This window comes from Serinus canaria, chromosome 1 (genome assembly GCF_022539315.1).
Source record: "Serinus canaria isolate serCan28SL12 chromosome 1, serCan2020, whole genome shotgun sequence".
NCBI classification, from domain to species: Eukaryota; Metazoa; Chordata; class Aves; order Passeriformes; family Fringillidae; genus Serinus; species Serinus canaria.
This window is the reverse complement of record NC_066313.1, coordinates 14,576,900-14,596,438: the sequence shown is the minus strand read 5'-3', so window position 1 is coordinate 14,596,438 and position 19,539 is coordinate 14,576,900. Positions and strand designations below refer to the sequence as shown.

The 19,539-nt window shown below is 42.0% G+C and overlaps 1 protein-coding gene across 1 annotated transcript in view; it reads left to right on the top strand.

Moving 5' to 3' along the window:
- The window catches only part of CYYR1 (cysteine and tyrosine rich 1), a 32,798-nt gene extending 14,060 nt beyond the window's left edge, over positions 1-18,738 (top strand). Inside the window, exons 3-4 of the mRNA XM_030234572.2 lie at positions 13,164-13,321; positions 17,246-18,738. Of these exons, the coding sequence (XP_030090432.1) occupies positions 13,164-13,321; positions 17,246-17,379 (292 nt within the window). The 3' untranslated portion in view covers positions 17,380-18,738. The remainder of the gene's footprint in view (positions 1-13,163; positions 13,322-17,245) is intronic.
- The last annotated feature ends 801 nt before the right edge of the window (positions 18,739-19,539 follow it).

Genomic DNA, 19,539 nt, shown 5'->3' with positions numbered 1-19,539 from the left:
CCTCTCCTTTGTTGCATTAAATGACAAAATTCTCTCCTCTGTCTTCTCTCATTCTCCAATAACTTAAAAAAAAAAAAAGGAAGAAATGTCAGTAATTTTCTGCTTCACTCATTAATGTCAATGAAAGAGTCCAACTGGAGCAATGCTAAGAGTTAGGAAAGGACCATGAATTCCAGTTCCTGCAAAGCTCAATGCATGCCATGTGTGTTTAGCTTTGTAGAATTGGAAATAGCTTGGCTCCTTGCAATCAAAGCTGTTTTCCACAGCAGGTGTTGCCACCAGGGAACTGGAAACAGCCCTGGCACTGCTTCAGCAGGTGGGTCCCTGTGCTCCCTCCCTCACCATGCTGGTCTCCGCTCAGTATTCCATTACAATGAACAGGAGCATTGCTGGACTTTCCAGAAGGTGCAAAATGAGCTAAAGCCTTCAATTTGGTTATACTCCTTGAATGTTTTTCCAGTGATGTGGGCAGTGCAGGAGCCTCTCAGAGGCTATAATATAGGCATATAATGTGGTGGTGTTCGCAGGGGTCCCAGGATGAGGAAAGAGATGAGAATCTTACTCCATGTTTCAGAAGGTTGATTTATTATTTTATGATATATAATATATTAAAAGAAAATTATATACTAAAACTACACTAAAAGAATAGAGAAAATATTTCATCAGAAGGCTGGCAGGGAAAGGAATGAATAATAAAATCTTGTGACTGCTTACAGCCTCGACACAGCTGGCTGTCATTGGTTATCTAGTAAAAACAATTTTACATGCTGGGTAAACAATTCTCCAAATCACATTCCAAAGCAGCAAAACATGGAGAAGCTGAAGCTTCTCAGCTTCTCCAGAGAAAAGATACTAATGAAAGGATTTTTCATAAAATATGTCTGTGACAGTATATACAAAATCACAAACAGGATGGGACTGCTGTGGAATGCACCTCGAGCTGTTGATTTTCCAGGATCAGTCTCATTACATGGTTAGGACAGTGGGAAGATGCCAGCAGCTCATGTCCTCAGCAGCAGCTGAAGAATTCATTGTTACAACTCACTTTTAAAGTTTTTCAACCAATCACACAAAGCAAAAGCATACTGACAGTAGTTTTATCCAACCACTATAAGCACACATACCTCCAGTTAAAGCAGTGCTTGCTTATTTTGAATACAATACCTGCTGGTAAGCCGTAAAATACAATTTTACCTCAGATTTTAAGGATTTCCACAGCCTACACCAAAGATGGATGACAGCCATGAGATTTTTCAGGTAGATATGTTTGGTCTGTTTTCATATCAGGGGTTAATTGTCCAATTACAGCTTCAGGTCATTAAGTCACACTCCTCCAGTTTGCTCTTCCCAATTTACTTTTGTTTATACTTTTCAAGCCTGAGGCTGTGATGATAACCTTGATTCTCAGGCCTGGAAGGATTGTTTTGTCCGACCAAACTATGATGAGAGCTTACTGACTGTGACAGCTACAGCTGGTCTGTAGCTGCACAGATAAATTGGCCATAGCAGACACCAACTCGACCTAGCTCATTAAAGAATAGAAGTAAACAAGTCCCTGGATATGATCATTAATGTTAATAAACTCAAACAGAGGACCTCAGCCAATCCCATTGAATCCTGAATGCAGACATGTCATTGGCCAGTGAGCTGGGCGGTGCTAAGACTCCAACCAATCGGATGTTTAAGTGCAGGAAATTTGAAGCCCCTGTAAAAGGACACCCAACAATAAACCTCAGCTGCTGCTGCATGAACTCACTGTGTTCTTATTGTGTGCCTGTCTCTGAAACTGTGACAGCTAACGCTCTGTATGAAGTTCAGAGTTAGACACTAATGCAGTGCAGCATCTGAAAATGTAAAAGCTAAAAACTTTGGGCGTCACTGCGCTTTTGAGCCCCCTGGCCTCTGCTGTGCTAACACAGGCCAGGCTGTGAAATGCCTGGAGGATGCCCTGTCTGGGGATTTGGTCCCAGCTCTAAATTTTTTCACTCTGCCCCCTAAATGAAACTGAGAGGAGAGTGCTGCTGCCTTTTTTTTTTCCTTTTCTTTGCCTTTTTTTTTTTTTTTTTTTTTTTAGTGTCATTTTTCAGAAACTGCAATAAGTAGGTACAAATATAATGTTAGGAGCTTTTCTGCAAGCTACCATTTAATTCCCTTTCATTGGCTAAGGAACCAATGAAACAAAGATGTTCCAGGTGAGTGAAATATGGCAGCAGAGGATGGTTCACTCTCAGCTCTGCCAGTGATGATTAACAAATCTAGAAATAAAACAACACACTTTCAAGATAATATCAGTATAGGAGGTGATACAAAGGTTGGTCTTTATTAGAGGCCTCCAGGGGCAGATATGGAAGTTTCCACAAAATGCCCACCCCCCACATGGGGTGAATACAGTTTTGTAAGTTTAGCAAATCAGCATAATTGACAAAAATCACCAATTAGAGACGTAAGTGTTGATGCAGTTTCTCCTGGTTCAGCCTTCTCTGAATCCTTCCCCCTCAGATGGAAACTAAACTTTGTTCATGAAAATGTGTCTTGAAGAGCTAGTTTTCAGCCTTAGTTCCCAGAAAGAAACAAGATAGGATATGGGACCTTGTACCCCCTGGGCTGTGGAGTTCTGAAGTATGTTTTGTCTTTCTGCCTAGGGAAAAGGTAGGGAAAAGTACTGGGAAAACTAGTCATGGATACAACAGTAGGCTACAGAGCTACACATAATGTAGCTGTATTCCTTACATAATGTGTAAGGAATACAGAAAATATTTAAAAGGAAAAGGCAAAAATTATGTGGCATCACTTGCACCAACAGCTCATGCCACAATGCTTGCAGTAATGGCTGGATGGCGAAAGGCTGTCAAGGAATTGGTTTTATGTGGAGAAAATGAAATACAAGAAGTACCAGCCTTTGTTATGCAAAACTTTGCAGCTGAAGTTGATTGGAATGGATAGAGAGCTGTGAAACAATGAAGACAAGATTGTTGAAACAGCAAGATAATGAAGGGCCTCTCTGAAGATGCCTTGAAGCGTGGCAGAGTTCTCTATTGGTTTCCATATCTAGCATTTACTTCTCTTTTATAGCCCATTGACTTGGAAATCTTGAGGAATTGCTACTTTTTATTACAGCAATTGCAGTTCTTCCTTTTTAAAAAATCAGTTAATCTGTGCATCACTTGCATCTTGCCTTGGGGAAAGTGTTAAAAGCCCCATCTCTTGACTCTTTCCTTAGTGTCTGCACAGTTGTCTCACTGACCGCTGTCTCCCTGTGTCTTTGTGCAGAATGTTCCCTGGCACATCAAAATCACATCATGTGTGGCTGTTCTGGGGGTTTGTTACAGGCATAAGGCAGGCAGCAGATGTGCCAAAAGGTGCTGAACTGTCATTACTTCTGGCAACTGTGACTCTACACGTTTGGCTTCTGGCTGGGAAAAAATGCCATCCAAGATACACTCCTGGGTGAAACAATGCAGGTTTGACTGTCAATAGGTCAGAGATTTCAGGATCTAAGTGGTAAGATGTCCAGAAGTCAGAATAGTAACTTAGGCTGCTCCAGCAAGAGCTCTGCAGAAGAGGAGCTGCAAGATTCACCTGCATTGAGCTCATGGAATTTGCAGAATCTACAATAATTAAAATTAGTGTTAGAAAGGATATGTTAAGAATTACTAGAAATACCATTACTTTGTAATTCTCCTATATTCAGTAACCCAGCTGCCAAAAGTGATCTGTAACTGGGGTTTAATAACTTTCTAGAAGCCCACTTTGTCATCCTGACTTCTCTTATGCTTTGATTCTTAGTGGGGTGAAAGTTGAGCAGTAATTTCAGACTGTCCTGTTGCCATTGATTCCGAGAGTATTTTATATGGAAGGGTCAGCCAGCAATTCAACCTGCAATCATAAAAAATAAAAATCCCTAAATTAAAGCAAATAGTTGAGCCATGTTTTCATATTTTTATATAGTTGAGCCATATTTTTCTATTTAGGTAAGCATCATGTTGGGTCTTGAATTTTTGAACACAGCAAGGAAGGTTTTGGAAAGTGAGAATTGTGTTTTGGCTTCTATGTCCTTTGCAGGGAAGCATGTAAAGCACATTAAAGAGCAAGGGGAGGTCATGACTGCAGGGAACACGATGTCTGAGAGGGAAAGGTGGGGCAATAGGTGCTGCTGCAACAAGTGGACAGAGAAGAGCACGAGGGTGAAAGGTGTTAACTGGAAATCTTGCAATAGCCTAATCAGAATTCTTTCACATAAACGGTAAAAAAGGGAAGGTTTCTTCTTCATTACTTGTGTATTTCTGCCCTTTTTTAATCTCTTGTTTTAGTTCAAATTTTTGGCTTGGTTTTTTTCCCCATTCCAGCAATGTTCTGAAATTTTGGAAGTGCCAAGACAGATAGATTCTGTGTTTCAAAGACAGCATCTGAATGTGTGCACGTGTTGGTCTGATAGAAATGCTGGATGGGGTGGGCTGATTAAAATATATTTGCTTAACCATGTTCAGTTAAGAACATTGTTGTATAGCAAGTATTGTGCCTGCTGTATTGCATCATGCTCCTCATGCATCATTCCCTCTATCCATAAAATTATTTCTGGGCCAGGCCTGCATTGAGTCATAAGCAGGGTGGAAGCGATGGCATCCCTCCCTCTAACCCCTCTGTCTGGGGGTGCAGGAAGATCTCGGGCAGGGGAAACAGCTTGGGAGCCAGCTAGAGGAAGTTTCTACTCCCTGTACTGTGGCAGCTACCATGGCTTTTCCAGGGCTGCTTATTTGAGGCACATTGCAGCACTGCTGGCAAGCAGCACATCTGGCAGTGTGCTGGAGAGAAGAGCATATGCTTTGACATAAAGGAAGTAAGCATAAGATGTCTTATGCTTTGCATATTTTGCAAAAGGCAACTTTTCTGAAAAGTCTGTCTGACAATAGCCTAAACTGGAACAAGCTGTAAATACGTATCCTTTTGGTTTACAGATTATCTGATTCTTCTGTTTAATTTTTGCAAGTGTGCTACAGTTACACTTCAGTCACTCAGCAGCCTTTTAAGAAGCTGTAGAAGTTGCTCAGGTCTGGCAGTACTGGTGGGCAGCATGTCTTTTAACCTTTTGTAAGATTATGTAGGTTATGGAGCAGTCTGAGAGTAGTGATCTGTCCACATGGAGCTGGAGGAGAAAGGTGAGGAACCAGGATGATTGCCCATCATCTTTTCATTGTACAGCTCCTGCTGAGGGTATTTTGGTGCTTGAGTCCAGCAAAGATAACATGGTAGAGAGGGAATGGCATGGAGAAAACTATCTGGAAGGAATTAAACATTAACAACACACCTTAAATACAACCAAGTAGGAGCAAAAGAAGGGAAATACTGTTCAAGTGCACTCTGTACCCAGTTTTAACATAGGCATACAGGATTTGTTTATGGAAGCAGACAATCATCACCTTTCACCCTGTGGTAAAAAGTGTATTTAAAAGAAGTACTAGGTGGAATTTTGTGTAAATACCCCTTGCAAAGCCTCAAAGGCAAGCCTGGTCCATTTGTGTTGCCACTCTGTAAGCTAATTTTTTAATTTAAAAGAGGAAGTAGCTGGCTTGACTACTTAACTGATTTCTGGGTTGGATGTTTTTCCGACTGTGTTACCCTGGTGTATCCCTTTTTCTAGGGCTGTAGAACTCTGCTGAGAAGGCTGCTGGCTCAGCCATGGAGCACTCCAGCTGATTCAGTCTCTCCTCCACCAGCTTTTGCTTTGAGGTTTTCAAGGTATCCCAGCTAAAATACACTGGACAGCAAAATCAGTCTCTTAGAGGATCAGTCACTGTGTGGTTTTGTCCCTGTGAAAACAAAGGGAGTGGAGAGGGGCAAATGCCCCAGAACAGGTCTGTCTGCTCTGGTGGAGGCCGGAGAAAATGGCATGTGATGCTGCTGCAGTTCTGTTACTGGTCCAAGTAACCAAGGGGTTTGCCAACCAGATTGGATAAATAGTCCAACGCTGCCTCTCTGTGAATCACATTGAGTCTGATTAAGAGTCCGAAGAGTATTTTTTTCCAAACAATAATATCTGGATCAGAGTGCCAAAGATCATTGATTTTTTTGGTTCTATTTTATCTCAGAGAATGAGTTTTAAAAAATCACTTACCAGCTTTGTCGCAGTTTGACACTGGCACAATGCTTCTTTTCAAATTGAAGGGTGAGAAATTAAAGGGCTTTTATTGATATTAGCTGTAGTTTTTCTAAGTGTATTGCATGCATTGTTACTAATATTATTCTAGAGATGCAGTGCCAACAAATCATAAATACAGAGAGTTGGCAATAAATTAATTGGAGAACTAATAAAGTATTGGAATTAGGAAAGATGATGAGATGGAAGAGATCAGCTGAGCAAAGTCTGAGAATGGCACATCTTTCTTGCAGTAACATGGTAATGAATATTGTGAAGACAGAGTGGGAATACTGACCCTCATATGTTTCTAACAACATGCCATACTTGATCAAATTGTTGTAGAATTGCTAATGTTAGCAATTATGGGATGAAAAGACCATTATGCCAGTATAAATGCATCTCTGGTGCAGAGCACTGTCCCTTCTACAATGAGAGTTTCTAAATTGTTGCCCGCGATCTCCACCAGAAATGTGGGAGGAGAAATGCGGAATGCAGAGGTTCAGGGACATCACACCACAACCAATATGATCCAGTGAAGCCAAATTTATTATCCCTAAAAAGACTGTATTTATAATAATTTTCTACTGTCCATGCATCTCTAGCTGATACATGATTGGTTAGACCTAACTGTTCACGATTCTAAAATAGAATGCTGATTGGATCATCTAATTTTTTATGCGTCTGGCTGTAGTTTTCTGACCCACCCAGGAACTGTCTTTTTTCTTACTTTCCCAAGCTCACTGACAAACTTGCTGAGTCCTGATGACTCTTCTTCTTGTATCTTTTTCAAGGATATACCGACCCCATTTTCTGAATATGTCCATTATTCATTGTTTGTGAACGTGTCCCTTGTCCATTATCCCAAGCAGTCTGGATTGTGCATTGGCTGAATATGGCCATTGTCCTGCAAAAACTCCTCAATCTGCAAAAAATCCTCAACAGATACAGTATTATAAAGTGAGCTGGGCTTTGGCAAAACTGGTGGCTCAAGCTCACCTGTGCTTGAGCCTGTGTCCTGCAGCAGAGGACAGGAGTCCAGGCACTGAGGCAGAAAATCTAGGGCCCATAAACACTTTGTGGTGTATCCAGGGGGAAACAGCCCAAGCTCCCGGAGGACTTGGTGGGCTCTGGACTGACATTACTTTCAGAAATGAGACTTTGTACTATGGTAAATAGTGCCAAAAAACCTTATTTCCTGACTGTTTGACAGTCAAGAAAAAATAAATCTAATACCATGCTCTCAGAAAACAACAACAGAGGTTGAGAAGAAATGCAGTGAGGAGTGGCCAGGGCTTCAAGGCATGAAGCAGTCCCTGTAGGCAGAACAGCCAAGAGGGACCAGGTTTCTGCAGGGGTAGAGTTGGCTGGCAGGCATGATTCTAATGTCTCTAAAATTGCATGCAGTGCAGAAGGAAGGGGTCGCTGGTAGGTGATGAGCTGACGGCTAGGATCCCCAGAGAAAACTGTTGGGTATTCAGTTAAGAATAGTCACAGAGGGGACAGTTTGTCAGACACATAATGGTTTTAAACTGACAGAAGGCAGGTTAGGGAAAAATTCTTTACTGAGAGGATGGTAAAGTAATAGAACAAGTTGTCCAGAGAAGTCCCATTCCTGGAGGTGTTCAAGGCCAACTTGGATAGGCTTGGAGCTACCTGGTCTAGTAAAAGACATCCCTACCAATGGCAGGGAGGTTGGAACTAGGTGGTCTTTGAGGTCCCTTTCAACATAAACCATTCTGTGACTGTATGACTCTTTTATAGTTAAGCTAGGAAATTCTTTGCCACCTGAGGCTGTCCCTCCTAAAATTTACCTGAGCCTAGGTCAAGGCTGGACAGGTTTGCAGAAAAGAAATCCATCAAGTGATACTGTAAAAAATTAACCAACCTGTCTGGGCCAGAAATGTTAAGCTGGGAATGAGATTTATAGTCTTTCCAGTGGGATGTTGCTAAAAACAGGAGGAAAGCTTCTTCTTTAAATAGCTGATTTTTATCTTGACAGTGTCTCTTGACATTTCTACAGCTTTAAAATTACTTTTCCCCTCTCAATCTTTACTTTCCTATGCATTATTTTTCTGTGGCAGTCCTGTCCTCTTCATTGGCTTTGTTTCTGTGAAGGACTTTGTAGGCACACAGTTTGTGGAAATGGGGAGTGGGGCTGCAGCCCCACTCATCCCTAATGGGCTACAACTGTGCAGGACAGGTGAACAGTATAGAAGGTAATGAGACATGGAATTGCCAAGATGCCCTGATGTCCTGGTTCAGGGCAAATTTGGGAGAGAACCCCCAAAGGGCTCCTCTAGGAAAGCAGATTCAGTCGCCCCTCCCCCCAGCCGGTCCAGGAGAAAGTACCTCCTTGGCGAAAAGTGAAAAAAACCTGTTTATTAAACTGTTAAACCTAAACAGTATTAAACAATAAAACCCCTTGCTGCTCCACAAGAGATGACAAACCCAGAAAGTCCCCTCCCCAGGTTGCAGTTCAGCTCACTCAGTCCCTTATCAGTCCCTCCGGCGCTGGAAATGCCGCGCTCCAAGCCTGGCCCGGTGGCCACCGATGCGAGCTGCTGGTGCTCCTATGGTTGTTCAGTCCAGAGCAGGTGTGAACAGTCCAAAGAAAGGAAAAAAAAAGGAAAAAAAACACAGTCAGGGAACTTCTTTGCCTCAGCTAGCTAAACTAACTAAAAGCAAAAAAAAAAAAGAGAGCCCTTTCCCGCCGTCTGTCCATCCGCAGACAACGCAGTCCAGGAGCAGGAATGTGGAGGAGAGAGTTCAGTGTCTGAAAACAAACCGCGCGCTTCTTCTCCCCCCTTCAATCTTTGGAACAAGTCTTTTGAAAGATGCAAAACTTATTATTCAGCATAAACGGAACAAGACGACTGGGGATAAAAGCATCATATAGTCAACCTAGGACAACTGACCAGTCACAAAAGGGTACAGAGGGCACACAGGTGTAATGCATGTTAGATGAAGGGTATAAAAGGTTGTAGTGAAGAACAATACAGAGCTGATGCTTGAAGCCTTCTTCAGTGTTAGTTGTCCCCTGTCAAGACTTTGCATAATGTTTTCCTTCAAGCTGTTCTATTTCAAAATATTACCTTTTTTTAAAACTTCCTAGTTTTTCTGTGACTCTGTGTAGTTTCCAAGCTTCTTTTGCTTTATTCTTGTTTTGCAAAAAGTGTTGCTTTTCTATTGGGCACTTTCCCTTGAACAGCTCTAAACCCCACCATATCCCTCTGTGCCTCTATACAGAAGTCTAAAATATCAATGAGAGAAAGAGGGACAAAGCAAGCAGGCTTTAATAAAAAGGCGCATTTGCTTATAGGATATTTATTTTCAGAAATTCTGTAACAGGGCAAAGAGAAACCTTAACATTTCAGAAAAAAATACATGCTTATTTTTTTTCATATGCGTGAAAAATGGAGTTGTGAAGGATTCTCCAAACCTGACTGAAAGCTCACAAAGCTTTTGTACATTTTGTACATTTTTTGTACATTTGTATGCAAACTCTAGATAAGGTGTACTGACTTAGAAAGGCCATGGAATAAAGATGACATTGTTGAGAGAGAGATTGAACTAGAAACAACTTTCAAACAGTGACCTTGCATAAAGACCAGATATTTTGGAGAATTAGAATTGTGAAAGATGCAATGTAGTAAGACCACATGGGGTAAATAATAGGTGATTGGTCTTAGAAGTATTAGCAGCATGGTGTGGCAAAAGCTAAGAAGCTGAAAAATGTTTATAAGGTATTGTGACCAGGAAATAGGTTGGCTCCTGATAGAATGGCATTGAGTTTTACATCTCTTATGTCTCACCCTTCAACGAGACTGATGTTGGAATAAAATTTTTTAAAATGCCTCTCCATTGCCGTGTCTCTGTAAAGCTGGGATTTCCCAACACATATATTCTAGTCATGGGCTTTCCACAAAAAGAACAAACATTTCTTTTTGTGCTGTGTGCCCAGAAAAGCTGCTACATGACCACTGTCTTGCTAGGATTTGATGCTGAGAAGATGCAGCCTGGTAAGTGGAGGCAATGTGGCCCTGGTTTCACTGGGGCCATTGTGAGGGGCTTTAAGGGCAGGTCTCTGGGTCAGAGTGAGTTTGCATTCTGACTCACCATTAGCTGGTGGTATGGAGTTACATGTATTCTGTTGTATAAATTTGAAAGAGTAAATTTCCTTGAGTCCTCTCAATCAGTATAGTTGTGCTTAGGCTCAAAGGCCTTTTCCAACAGTGGACTTCAGCCCTTTTTGAGTTTAAGGTGGAGGCAGGTGCAGAGGGGCTTTCTACAGCTATGTCTTGCCAATGAAGAGTGCAACCCATTTCTCAGCACAAATGGATTATGGAAGTGTTCTGGCTGAACACTTCTGAAGTAAATGGGATGCCTTTGCCTTTGAAAACAGTGGAGGCAAACTATATAAACTGTGTTACACAATCAGCTTTATTAAAACAGGAATTTTAATTTAGCACTGGGAAGGTAACATGTGCTGTGTGTTACATGGTTCTGGGGTGGAGGTTGAGTTTTCCTCAGGGTGCAGTTTGTTGGAAGCACAAGAAACTGTTGTGGTTTCTGGCAGATCAGCCAGGCAGAGTGTACCAGGGATGCAGGAGCTGGGCAGCAGTGGACCATGAACAAAGCAATGCAGGACTGAAGGGCAGTGGCCAGCAGTGACTGGTTCTGCTGCTGGGAATCCAGCTGGGAGAGGGATTATTTCTGCATAAGGGAGTTTCTGCAACTCTGATGCAGTGCTCACAGTGCTTCATCCACTAAGTGAATGTAGCAAAAGCTGTAGTGAATCACTTGTTTGTAAAAGGGGTACCATAGCTTTTTAACTGTGATATTATTAGAGAATCTTCTGGAATGAAGATAGTATTGTTTTAAAGCATCTTCTGAATCAAACTACTGTCTCCTATGACAGTTTCTCTCACGGCAGTGATAATGTTGGTCACATCTTCCAAGAGCATCTTTGAAAGGAAAAGACTTCTTTTTTCTTAGATGCCAGTTTCAGTGGTTGTGTTTCTCTGTTACTTATGGTTGTTAATACAAAACACTTGATCTCGTCGGCATTTTGAGCTACTGGTTTTACAGCCAGGTGTTTGCTGTCCTGAGTTAGGCTTTTGTTAATTAGGTCTTCTTATATTCTGCAAAACATTAACAGATTTGTTCTCCCTGCACACTCTTCATTCATTGCTATAGAACAGCAGAAAACAATTTAGCTCTCTGGCAATGTATTTATTACAACACCATATGTTTTGTGTTTACTTATGCTGTACAATTAAGTGATTGTACTGCAAATCATGGCCAAGTTCCTGAACAGCTGGGGCCTAAAAACAAGATCTTAAATTCATATTTAGGTTCCCAAATAGAAGGTCTCATTTTCAAGCACTGAGTCCATCCTGACTCTTGCTGAGTTTTTTGAAGCAAGCAGACTATCAGCATTTTGCAAAAACAGGCCTGCTATGTTTTCCCATGCTTCTGTGGGGAATCTAATCTATGGTTTAGACTCCTCTTAATATTTGTGGTATTGCAGTGCCTGTTGTATTCTCTATGTTGCAATAATTCCTAGTGAGGCTTGTTCATGCTGGCAAACTATCAATTTGGACTGATTAAAATATTCAGTAGAAAGGTTGCCAGCAAGGTGGCAGTTTGAAGTCTTTGCTGAAAGATGAAGAGATGCACATAGTAAGAATATTTCTGTCAAGTCACTGGGCTTTTTTCATGAAAGGGTAGGCTATAAATACCATCTTTCATATAACATGCTTAACTGCCTGTAGCTGGCAAGTAACCTTAGTGAAGCAGGGTTCATCAAAAAGGCTGATTTTGCTCCCAGTATTATTGGAAGCTCTTCAGTGTCTCTTACTTACTTTTTTTTTTGAGGTTTTCCAAGGTTTTTCTCCAATGTGTGAGTACAATAAAGCTTTCTTTCCTTTCTCTATGTTAAAATTTCAAGGAAATTGTGATTCATTATTTCAGGACCTGAGTTAAATTCTTGCCTCTGGATCATTTTAAATGAAATTGTTTAAGCCTCAAATATGTGTGCTGGCTGAAGCAGCGAATGTGTGAAATGGTGGTGTTGCTTTGCTTTGTGTTGCTCATCCTTGAGAAGAGGATGCTGTCCTTAATCTGTGGGCTCAGAAGCATAGCAGAAGGACTTTTTGACCTAGAATAAAACAATATTCTGTGAAAGTATATCATGCACATGGATGCTTCTGAAATATATTGCTGGGGATAACTTAGGCTTTCTTTTCAAAAGAAAATCATACCAATGTGTCACGGTGATATTTTCTGAAAAATCCCTTCGCCAGGATTTTTCTCCTGAGAAGCTGAGAAACCTCAGAAAAGAAATGTAAACAATAATTATCTGATTGCTCTGGAATGTGGTCTGGAAGTTGTTTACCAACTGGTGCATCTTTGATTGCTTCCATGTGGATTGTTTTTAATGAATGACCAATCACCATCAGCTGTGTTGGACTCTGAGGAGTCAGTCATGAGCTTTCATTATCATTCTTTCCTAGCCTTCTGATGTATCCTTTCTCTTTCTTTAGCATAGTTTTAGTATATAATTTCTTTTAATATAATATCATAAAATAATAAATCAGCCTTCTGAGAACATGGAGTCAAATTCTTGTCTCTCACCTCGTCCTGAGGACCTCACAACACCACACCAATGCCTTTCAGGAAAAAAGAGATCTTACATGATGAGGGGAAAAGGAAGGAATTATTCCTCATAATGTTTAAAAATAGATAAATTTAGATGGCCCTACCCTAAAATGGGAGGATTTAATATATGGTAAATGAGCAGAGTGATCTGGCACAATTGCTAAGGTGACTTTAGAAGAATTTCTCATTTTCTGTTCAGATGTCTTTCATTTTTTTCTACTCAAATGCCTTGATGAATCAAAATTTGAGGCATTTTCAGTAATTAATATGCATTTTTTCTCACATAGAGGCTGATCTTGAGAAAATAATTTTGTTTTGTAAACATTATTTGTCTGAGTCTGACTGCATGTTTCCATTCCCCTTGCAGAGGCACAGCGATAGCTGGAATTGTTTTCGGCATAGTATTTATAATGGGAGTGATTGCTGGGATTGCCATCTGTATCTGCATGTGCATGAAAAGCACCCGTGAGACTCGGGTAGGGGTGATCCGAGCAACACACATCAACACCATCAACACGTACCCAGGTAAGGAGGCAAAGTGACAGCCCTGCAAGAGTGCCTGTGGTCATGGCAGGAGTGTAATCCTTGCATAGTTACAGCTCCACACTCATGGTCTGATTATTAAAATTCTTAGAAATGCCTCTGCCCAAATTAAGATGCAAACAAGACCATATGCCAGTGAGAATAGTATGGGTTTGGTCTGATATGAGAGAGAAATAAATAGAAAATAAGTGGGGGGGAAAGAAAGGTAGGTGACAGAGATAGAATAAGGAAAATATCACCACTCCATGAATCCCAACGATGTTCCATTCACTGATCCTCTCCAGCTGGTCTTCTTGGTGGTGATGGTCCCCCTGAAAAGTATAGAATCCAATGGGCTAATATGGCTCAGTCTGGGTAGGAAAATCCAGGCACCTCCCTGGGGCAGAGGAGAGTTTGCCATTGGTCCTTGCAACAGACTCTGGGTTCCTTGAATCACAGGCAGTCCTGTGGTGAAAGGCTTCAGGAATGACTCTGGGGGGCACTTTGGTGGGGAGGGGTCTTTGATGGATTATGGCACTCCCTCAGCTGCCTGTCACATGAATGTCCCATGGATCTCACCTGTGGGGTTGGGGGTTCCACAGCTGGGCCAGTTTGTGTAAAGGAGGATGGGTGTTCACTTCCTCTGACCAGTGGTTACACCCAAAACCTCCTGCCTCTCATTTTGGCGGGGGAGGAAACCTGGCTTCTGTGGGCTGTGGTCTCCTCGACACCAAACTCAGCCTGGGAAGAATCTCTGTTGGGTTTGGCTTTCTTGTGGATACATTCCCTCAGCCTTGTTTGTTTTTCCCCGAGGCTTGAGATGATTGAACAATAGCATCTTATCTAGGTGGTTTAACTTACAGTCTAAAGTCCCAGTCAGGTATCTTCAGAGAGGCTTCTTTGGTTATAGCTTCTACATGCAGTTTTTGTTATAATGGCCAAAACTCTTTTATATCAGTGTTTGAGGCATGAACTATTTCAGTCTCTGACACAAAGTAAATGGGGAATGTGACTACAGCAGGAGGCTCTTCTCAGTCTGGAGGGGAAGAGCACAGCTCCTGCTGAGAAAGGCAGGACAGCTTGGCATGCAGTGTCTGGCAGCACAGCTTTGTCTGGGAGGGTTTATTCAGCTGCTGAGTGGGCTAAGGAGACCTGGCCAGGAGACACACTTCACAGATGGGTGGCTCATGGTGCCTGCAGGAGTGTGTCAAGTCCTTGCTCAGGGCAGTGCTGCGTTTTACAGGACAAACTGTCTTCCTGTGCCAGAGGCTCTCTGGCAATAGATCGCTTATTCTTCTTTAGTGTGCTGGTTTTTGTATTTGTTCTTGTGCAGCTGGCTCCTTCACATTGTCCAATGTAATGGAGGGCAGGCATATCACAGAAGGGGGAAAACCTGGACAGTAAGGTCTGTGGACTATAGTGCAAAGGCTTTCAGTGGTGATGTGGAGTCTAATGCAACCTGAGCTGTTTTTTGCCCAGAGCTCACAAGCCCTGCTGGGTGCTGCAGGATCCCAGGTGACTTCTACAGAAGCACATGAGCATCTCTGCAGGGTGTTCTGTACTGCATGTCCCAGGAGGGACTGCTGGCTAGGATGCAGTGCTTGATCTCTGCATCCATCTGGCATCATGCCTGAACTGGAATTTGTAATACAAAGTCGGAGAATGGTTGTCAAATCATAGAATGCCTTGGGTTGGAGTGGAGCTTAGAGATCACCTAGTTCAACCCACCCCCCCACCCCATAGTCCCAGGTGGGGACATGGTGCTGAGGTACCTGTTTGTGCCTTAGTCAAAGTTAGCCAAGTGTTGGACATGCTCAGTACAGGCTTCTCTGTGAATCAAAATTGTTTTGATGTAATTTTTTTTAGGTGCAGGCAGCAGCTGGAAGGCACAGGGTCTAAGCCAAAGGTGTCACAGGGTCTGCAGCATCCCAGGGGACCCTTTGTGCCTCTGGGACAGTGCAGTTGTGTCCAGAGTGAGTGTGAGGTGGTACATATGGCTGTGTATGAGCCAGCTTGGTGTAGAGTCACCCACTGCACCACACTTGTCAACTTGCACCAGTCTAGGAGCACCAAAGGAGGTGGCACCAAGCCAGCTGGGGTCTGCAAGGCACATTTGCCTCGATTTCACATCTACCATATGAAAATGGCCACATTGTTGAAGAGAAAAGCAGGACCTGGATGCAGCATAATGCAATTCAGTGACATTGTTAATTACAAATTCAGGAGCAATTGCCTTGGGATAACTTTGGGAGTTCATTGTAATAAAACGCAGAGGGGTTCCATGCATGAAGTCTTGTCATCCCACTCCTAGAGATCCCTACTTTTATATTCCCTCCTGTTGCAAAGGTTGCAGAGAACCTCAGGTGCATTATATATACTTATCAACAAGCTATGCAATACTTTTTATGTATTCCTTTATTATACCAGCTCTAATGTCTGTTTTCTCCCTCACAGTAGTAGGTTCCATTTAGACTGAAAACATCTGTAATCATTCTTAAAATTTCAATATTATTTTGTGTACAGAGATGAGTATGAAAGAAAATGGCAATATTCTCAACCATGAATTGCTGAAGAGCTACTTCAAAAATAAATAGTTGCTGCAAGCTGTAAAAACAAGAGCAAAATTAGAACTCCAGGGCTGTAACCTTTTCCTCCCTAAGTCTGCTCCTGCAATGACACCCCCTTATCTCTCAATCTCTAGGCAGTTTGACTCTACACCTCAAGGCCTCTAGTTCAAGCATCAGTTTGAGCAGTTCTTCCTCTCAGCAGCAGCAGGTTTTGGAGGATGGGGAAGCTTGGAAACGTTTTCTGTGTTCCCTGCTGTCATGAACACTTCTGGAATAATGACTGACCTGGTTTGGCTGCATGGCTTGTGGCCAACACTGCCCCTGCCATTACCAGTTTTGGACAGGAAAAGCAAATGTGAGGATGCTCTTACTTCTGCCTCAGCCACAGCAGCAGCGTAGTGTTCAAGAGAGCAGAGCATGCTTTGCATGGCACAGTGGGATTTGAGTCTGTTCCCCCCATCACAAACATCAGAAGTTTCTCTATCCACTCTTTGCTAGTACTGTTTTGTTGTCTGAGACATCTACGGAGGGGACAGGAGAGGATCTGTGGTGACATAAATGGAGACATGAGCAGACTCTGGACCTTAAAATTTGTAGAGAATACCCTATTTGGATGCTGATACAGAGCCTTTAGTTCTTACCTGCTATCATTCTGCAGCATTCACTGTCTTTTTTGTCAGTGAATGAATCCTTTTTCTTTAAAGTTATTAGAAGTAATTGAGAACAAGTTTTCAGCTACTTCTGAATGTTTTTGTTGCCTCCTAAATGCCTAATCCAGTTTATGAATGCTGGGCTCTCCTCAGATGTCCCCATTGGTGTGAACAAGGTGAAAGCTTTGTTCTTCCTCAGCCCAAGCTATGCTAAGATGCCTTGCCCTGGGAAGTGTGATGCTGCTGTGATTGCCATGGTGTGGGAAACACAGCCACCTGGAGATCCAGAGGGTGTTTGAGGTGTCTGTGGAGATCAAGAACCCTGACTGCTGTCATTTTGACATGACATAAATCCCTGTTGCTGCTGAAGGAGAAAGGCTGAGTTTTTCAGCTCCATTCCCTTCTTTCTCCCCAAAAATGTTTAGCTCTACCACACTTTCCTGCTATCATCTGCCATACAGGCACTCAAACACTGTTACCAGCACAGCCTGTTGGTGGGCACACAGCAAAGAAGGGAAGTAAAGGGCAATAAACAATGACTCACATTGATATAAATTGACTGTATAATGGCAGCCTGGACAAAAATGAATGAATTGCCAGGAGGTTTTATATCAGTTGCATGCAAGTTTGGATATCAGCAAGAAAATACTTGAAGGCTGCATATGAAAAACAGGTTTTTAACTCTGTGTTCTTTTTTTCTCCCATTTCAGTGGCTCCACCACCATACAGTTATGAACATGAAATGGAATACCCAGCTGACCTACCTCCACGTTATACTCCAGCCCCACAGACTGTGATACAGTATCCCCCACCCCCTCCATACCCTGGATATTCAGGGAAATAATTAACATGGCTTCACATGGATATTGACTGCCTCTTGAAACAGCCAGCACTGCTGGGACAATGCTATTGGCTCAGGGACAAATAGGATTGGGTTTTGCATCAACATATGTGGCTAGGTGTTGAAATAGACTGGAATGGTTGCCAAGGCTCAGGATGAATAAAAATACTGTCCACTCTGGACCATCACATTTCATGATTAAACAACATGTGACCAAAGAAACAGTTCCTAAAAGTTAGTGTCTGATGAGTAGTGCTTAACACCAGTTCTTAGCTTCACCTGCAGCACATGGGAGTGGGGGTTTTCCCATGTAGGAATGTGCAAGTGGTGCAAACAGTTCAACAAATTGTTTCAAAAGCACAAGAGGGTGCTGGGGCTTATTCTGGAGGCAAGCATCAACTGTTATCTTGAGGTAACTGCTATGCCTTTCCTTGAAACAAGGGGAATAAGCAACAAGAAGGATTGAAACTATTTCCTGTTTCTACTTCCAGCTGATAATACCTAATGATCACTATGCATATTGGTCTGATAACCATGTTACAAGGAGAAGTGCTGGTAGAGTTTTCTAGTAATTAAAAATTTATGGATATTATTTTTGGCCAAATGCAGATTTTTTTAAGTGCCTCTTTTTAAGCAGTTTGTGTCATTAACATTTCAGTTAATGAACTGAAATGTTAATATAATGAGAATTTTTGTATGTGAAATACACTAATTTATAGCTGATCTATTTTTACCTGGACTTAAAACCTCTATACATTGAAAATATGCTAAAATGCCTTTTATACCAGCAAACGATATTTTGATTTTCATGTTAAAATACTCAATCAGCAGAACTCACAAATGGGAGAAAAAATGCAAAACAAATATTAAAAAGTCCTAAATTTGACATCAGTTTAATTGCATAAAGCCAGGGTTTTAAAATTTTATTTACCAGTAATGAGGATATCCAGCCTTAGCAAAGAGATGAGGGTGGAGACTGTGAGCATCTGCTTTTGAATGTGTCTTGGGCAATTTAAAACTGTAGGTCATCAAGTAATATTTTTACATTTGCCATGCATGTTGTTCAATCTTACTTATTCTCCACTATATGCAGTCCAGATCTTCATGATTTAAAATGTTCCATGTACTTATGCAGGTAACTGTAATTCTGCAGCAGCTATTTGACTTCAGAATAGCGTATTCCATTACCTAAAGCATCATCTTTCAGCGTTAAGACTATTGTTTTCCTCAGGTTTATATGCAAGCCACAAAGAGTGGGTCTCTTCAAGAATTTAAAAGTGCTGAATGCTCTTGGTTTGAGTTGGTTGGCTGAGCAGTTTGAGAATGCTACAGCTGTGGCATCAACTGCAGGTTGCTGCTGGTTCACAGAGATCAGAATGCATTTAAATGTTTTCCACTGTAGCCTTTCTCTTCTTTTCAAGTGTATTGATGTCGTAACAAATGAAAAAGCAGCTTGCAAAAAGGAGATACTGTATCCCAGTGAGATCAACCTCTCATAATCCCTGAAGTCTGGTGGTTTTGGTATTCAGTCCTGATTCAGGGAAGAACTGAAGCAACATTTAACTGAGCATAAAATTTATTCAGAGGCATTCTTGAAACAAGACCTTACTGACTGTTCTTGCTCAGATTTTGCAGTTGTATTTGTCCTTTCCAGGCTGACTAAACTTAGCCCCTTGAAACTCCACTTACAAGTGCAAATGGCCTCAGTCCCTGCCAGCGTAAGTTCAGAAGATCTGTGTTGTGGCCACTGGCCACACTGAGTCCCCAAGGTACTTGTGACCTAGGTAGAGGAAAACTGAGCTGTGTCTCAGGTGTTTGGTTGCTGTTTGGTTACTCGTTGTAGTCTTCTCCAAGAAAGGAGAGTTGTATTCTCATTTCTGTTTTGCTGTTCAGAGGCGACAAGTCCTGAACTGGCTTATCCTGATAATTACTTCTGCTCTGGGTATGTCCTGTGGCATTTCAGCTGTTACCCTGATCTCTCAAGAGATCCCAATTGAAATCCTCCCATGAAGGGCAACCCTCTGTGTGTGGTGTTTTGGCAGTCCCTACTCAAAACCATATGCTGGGGTGTTGATGTGCCTGCCAACATGGTGACCAGCATGAAGAACAGAATAAACATAGCTTTTCTTGCAGAGAACCCTGTTCTGACTGCATCATTCTATG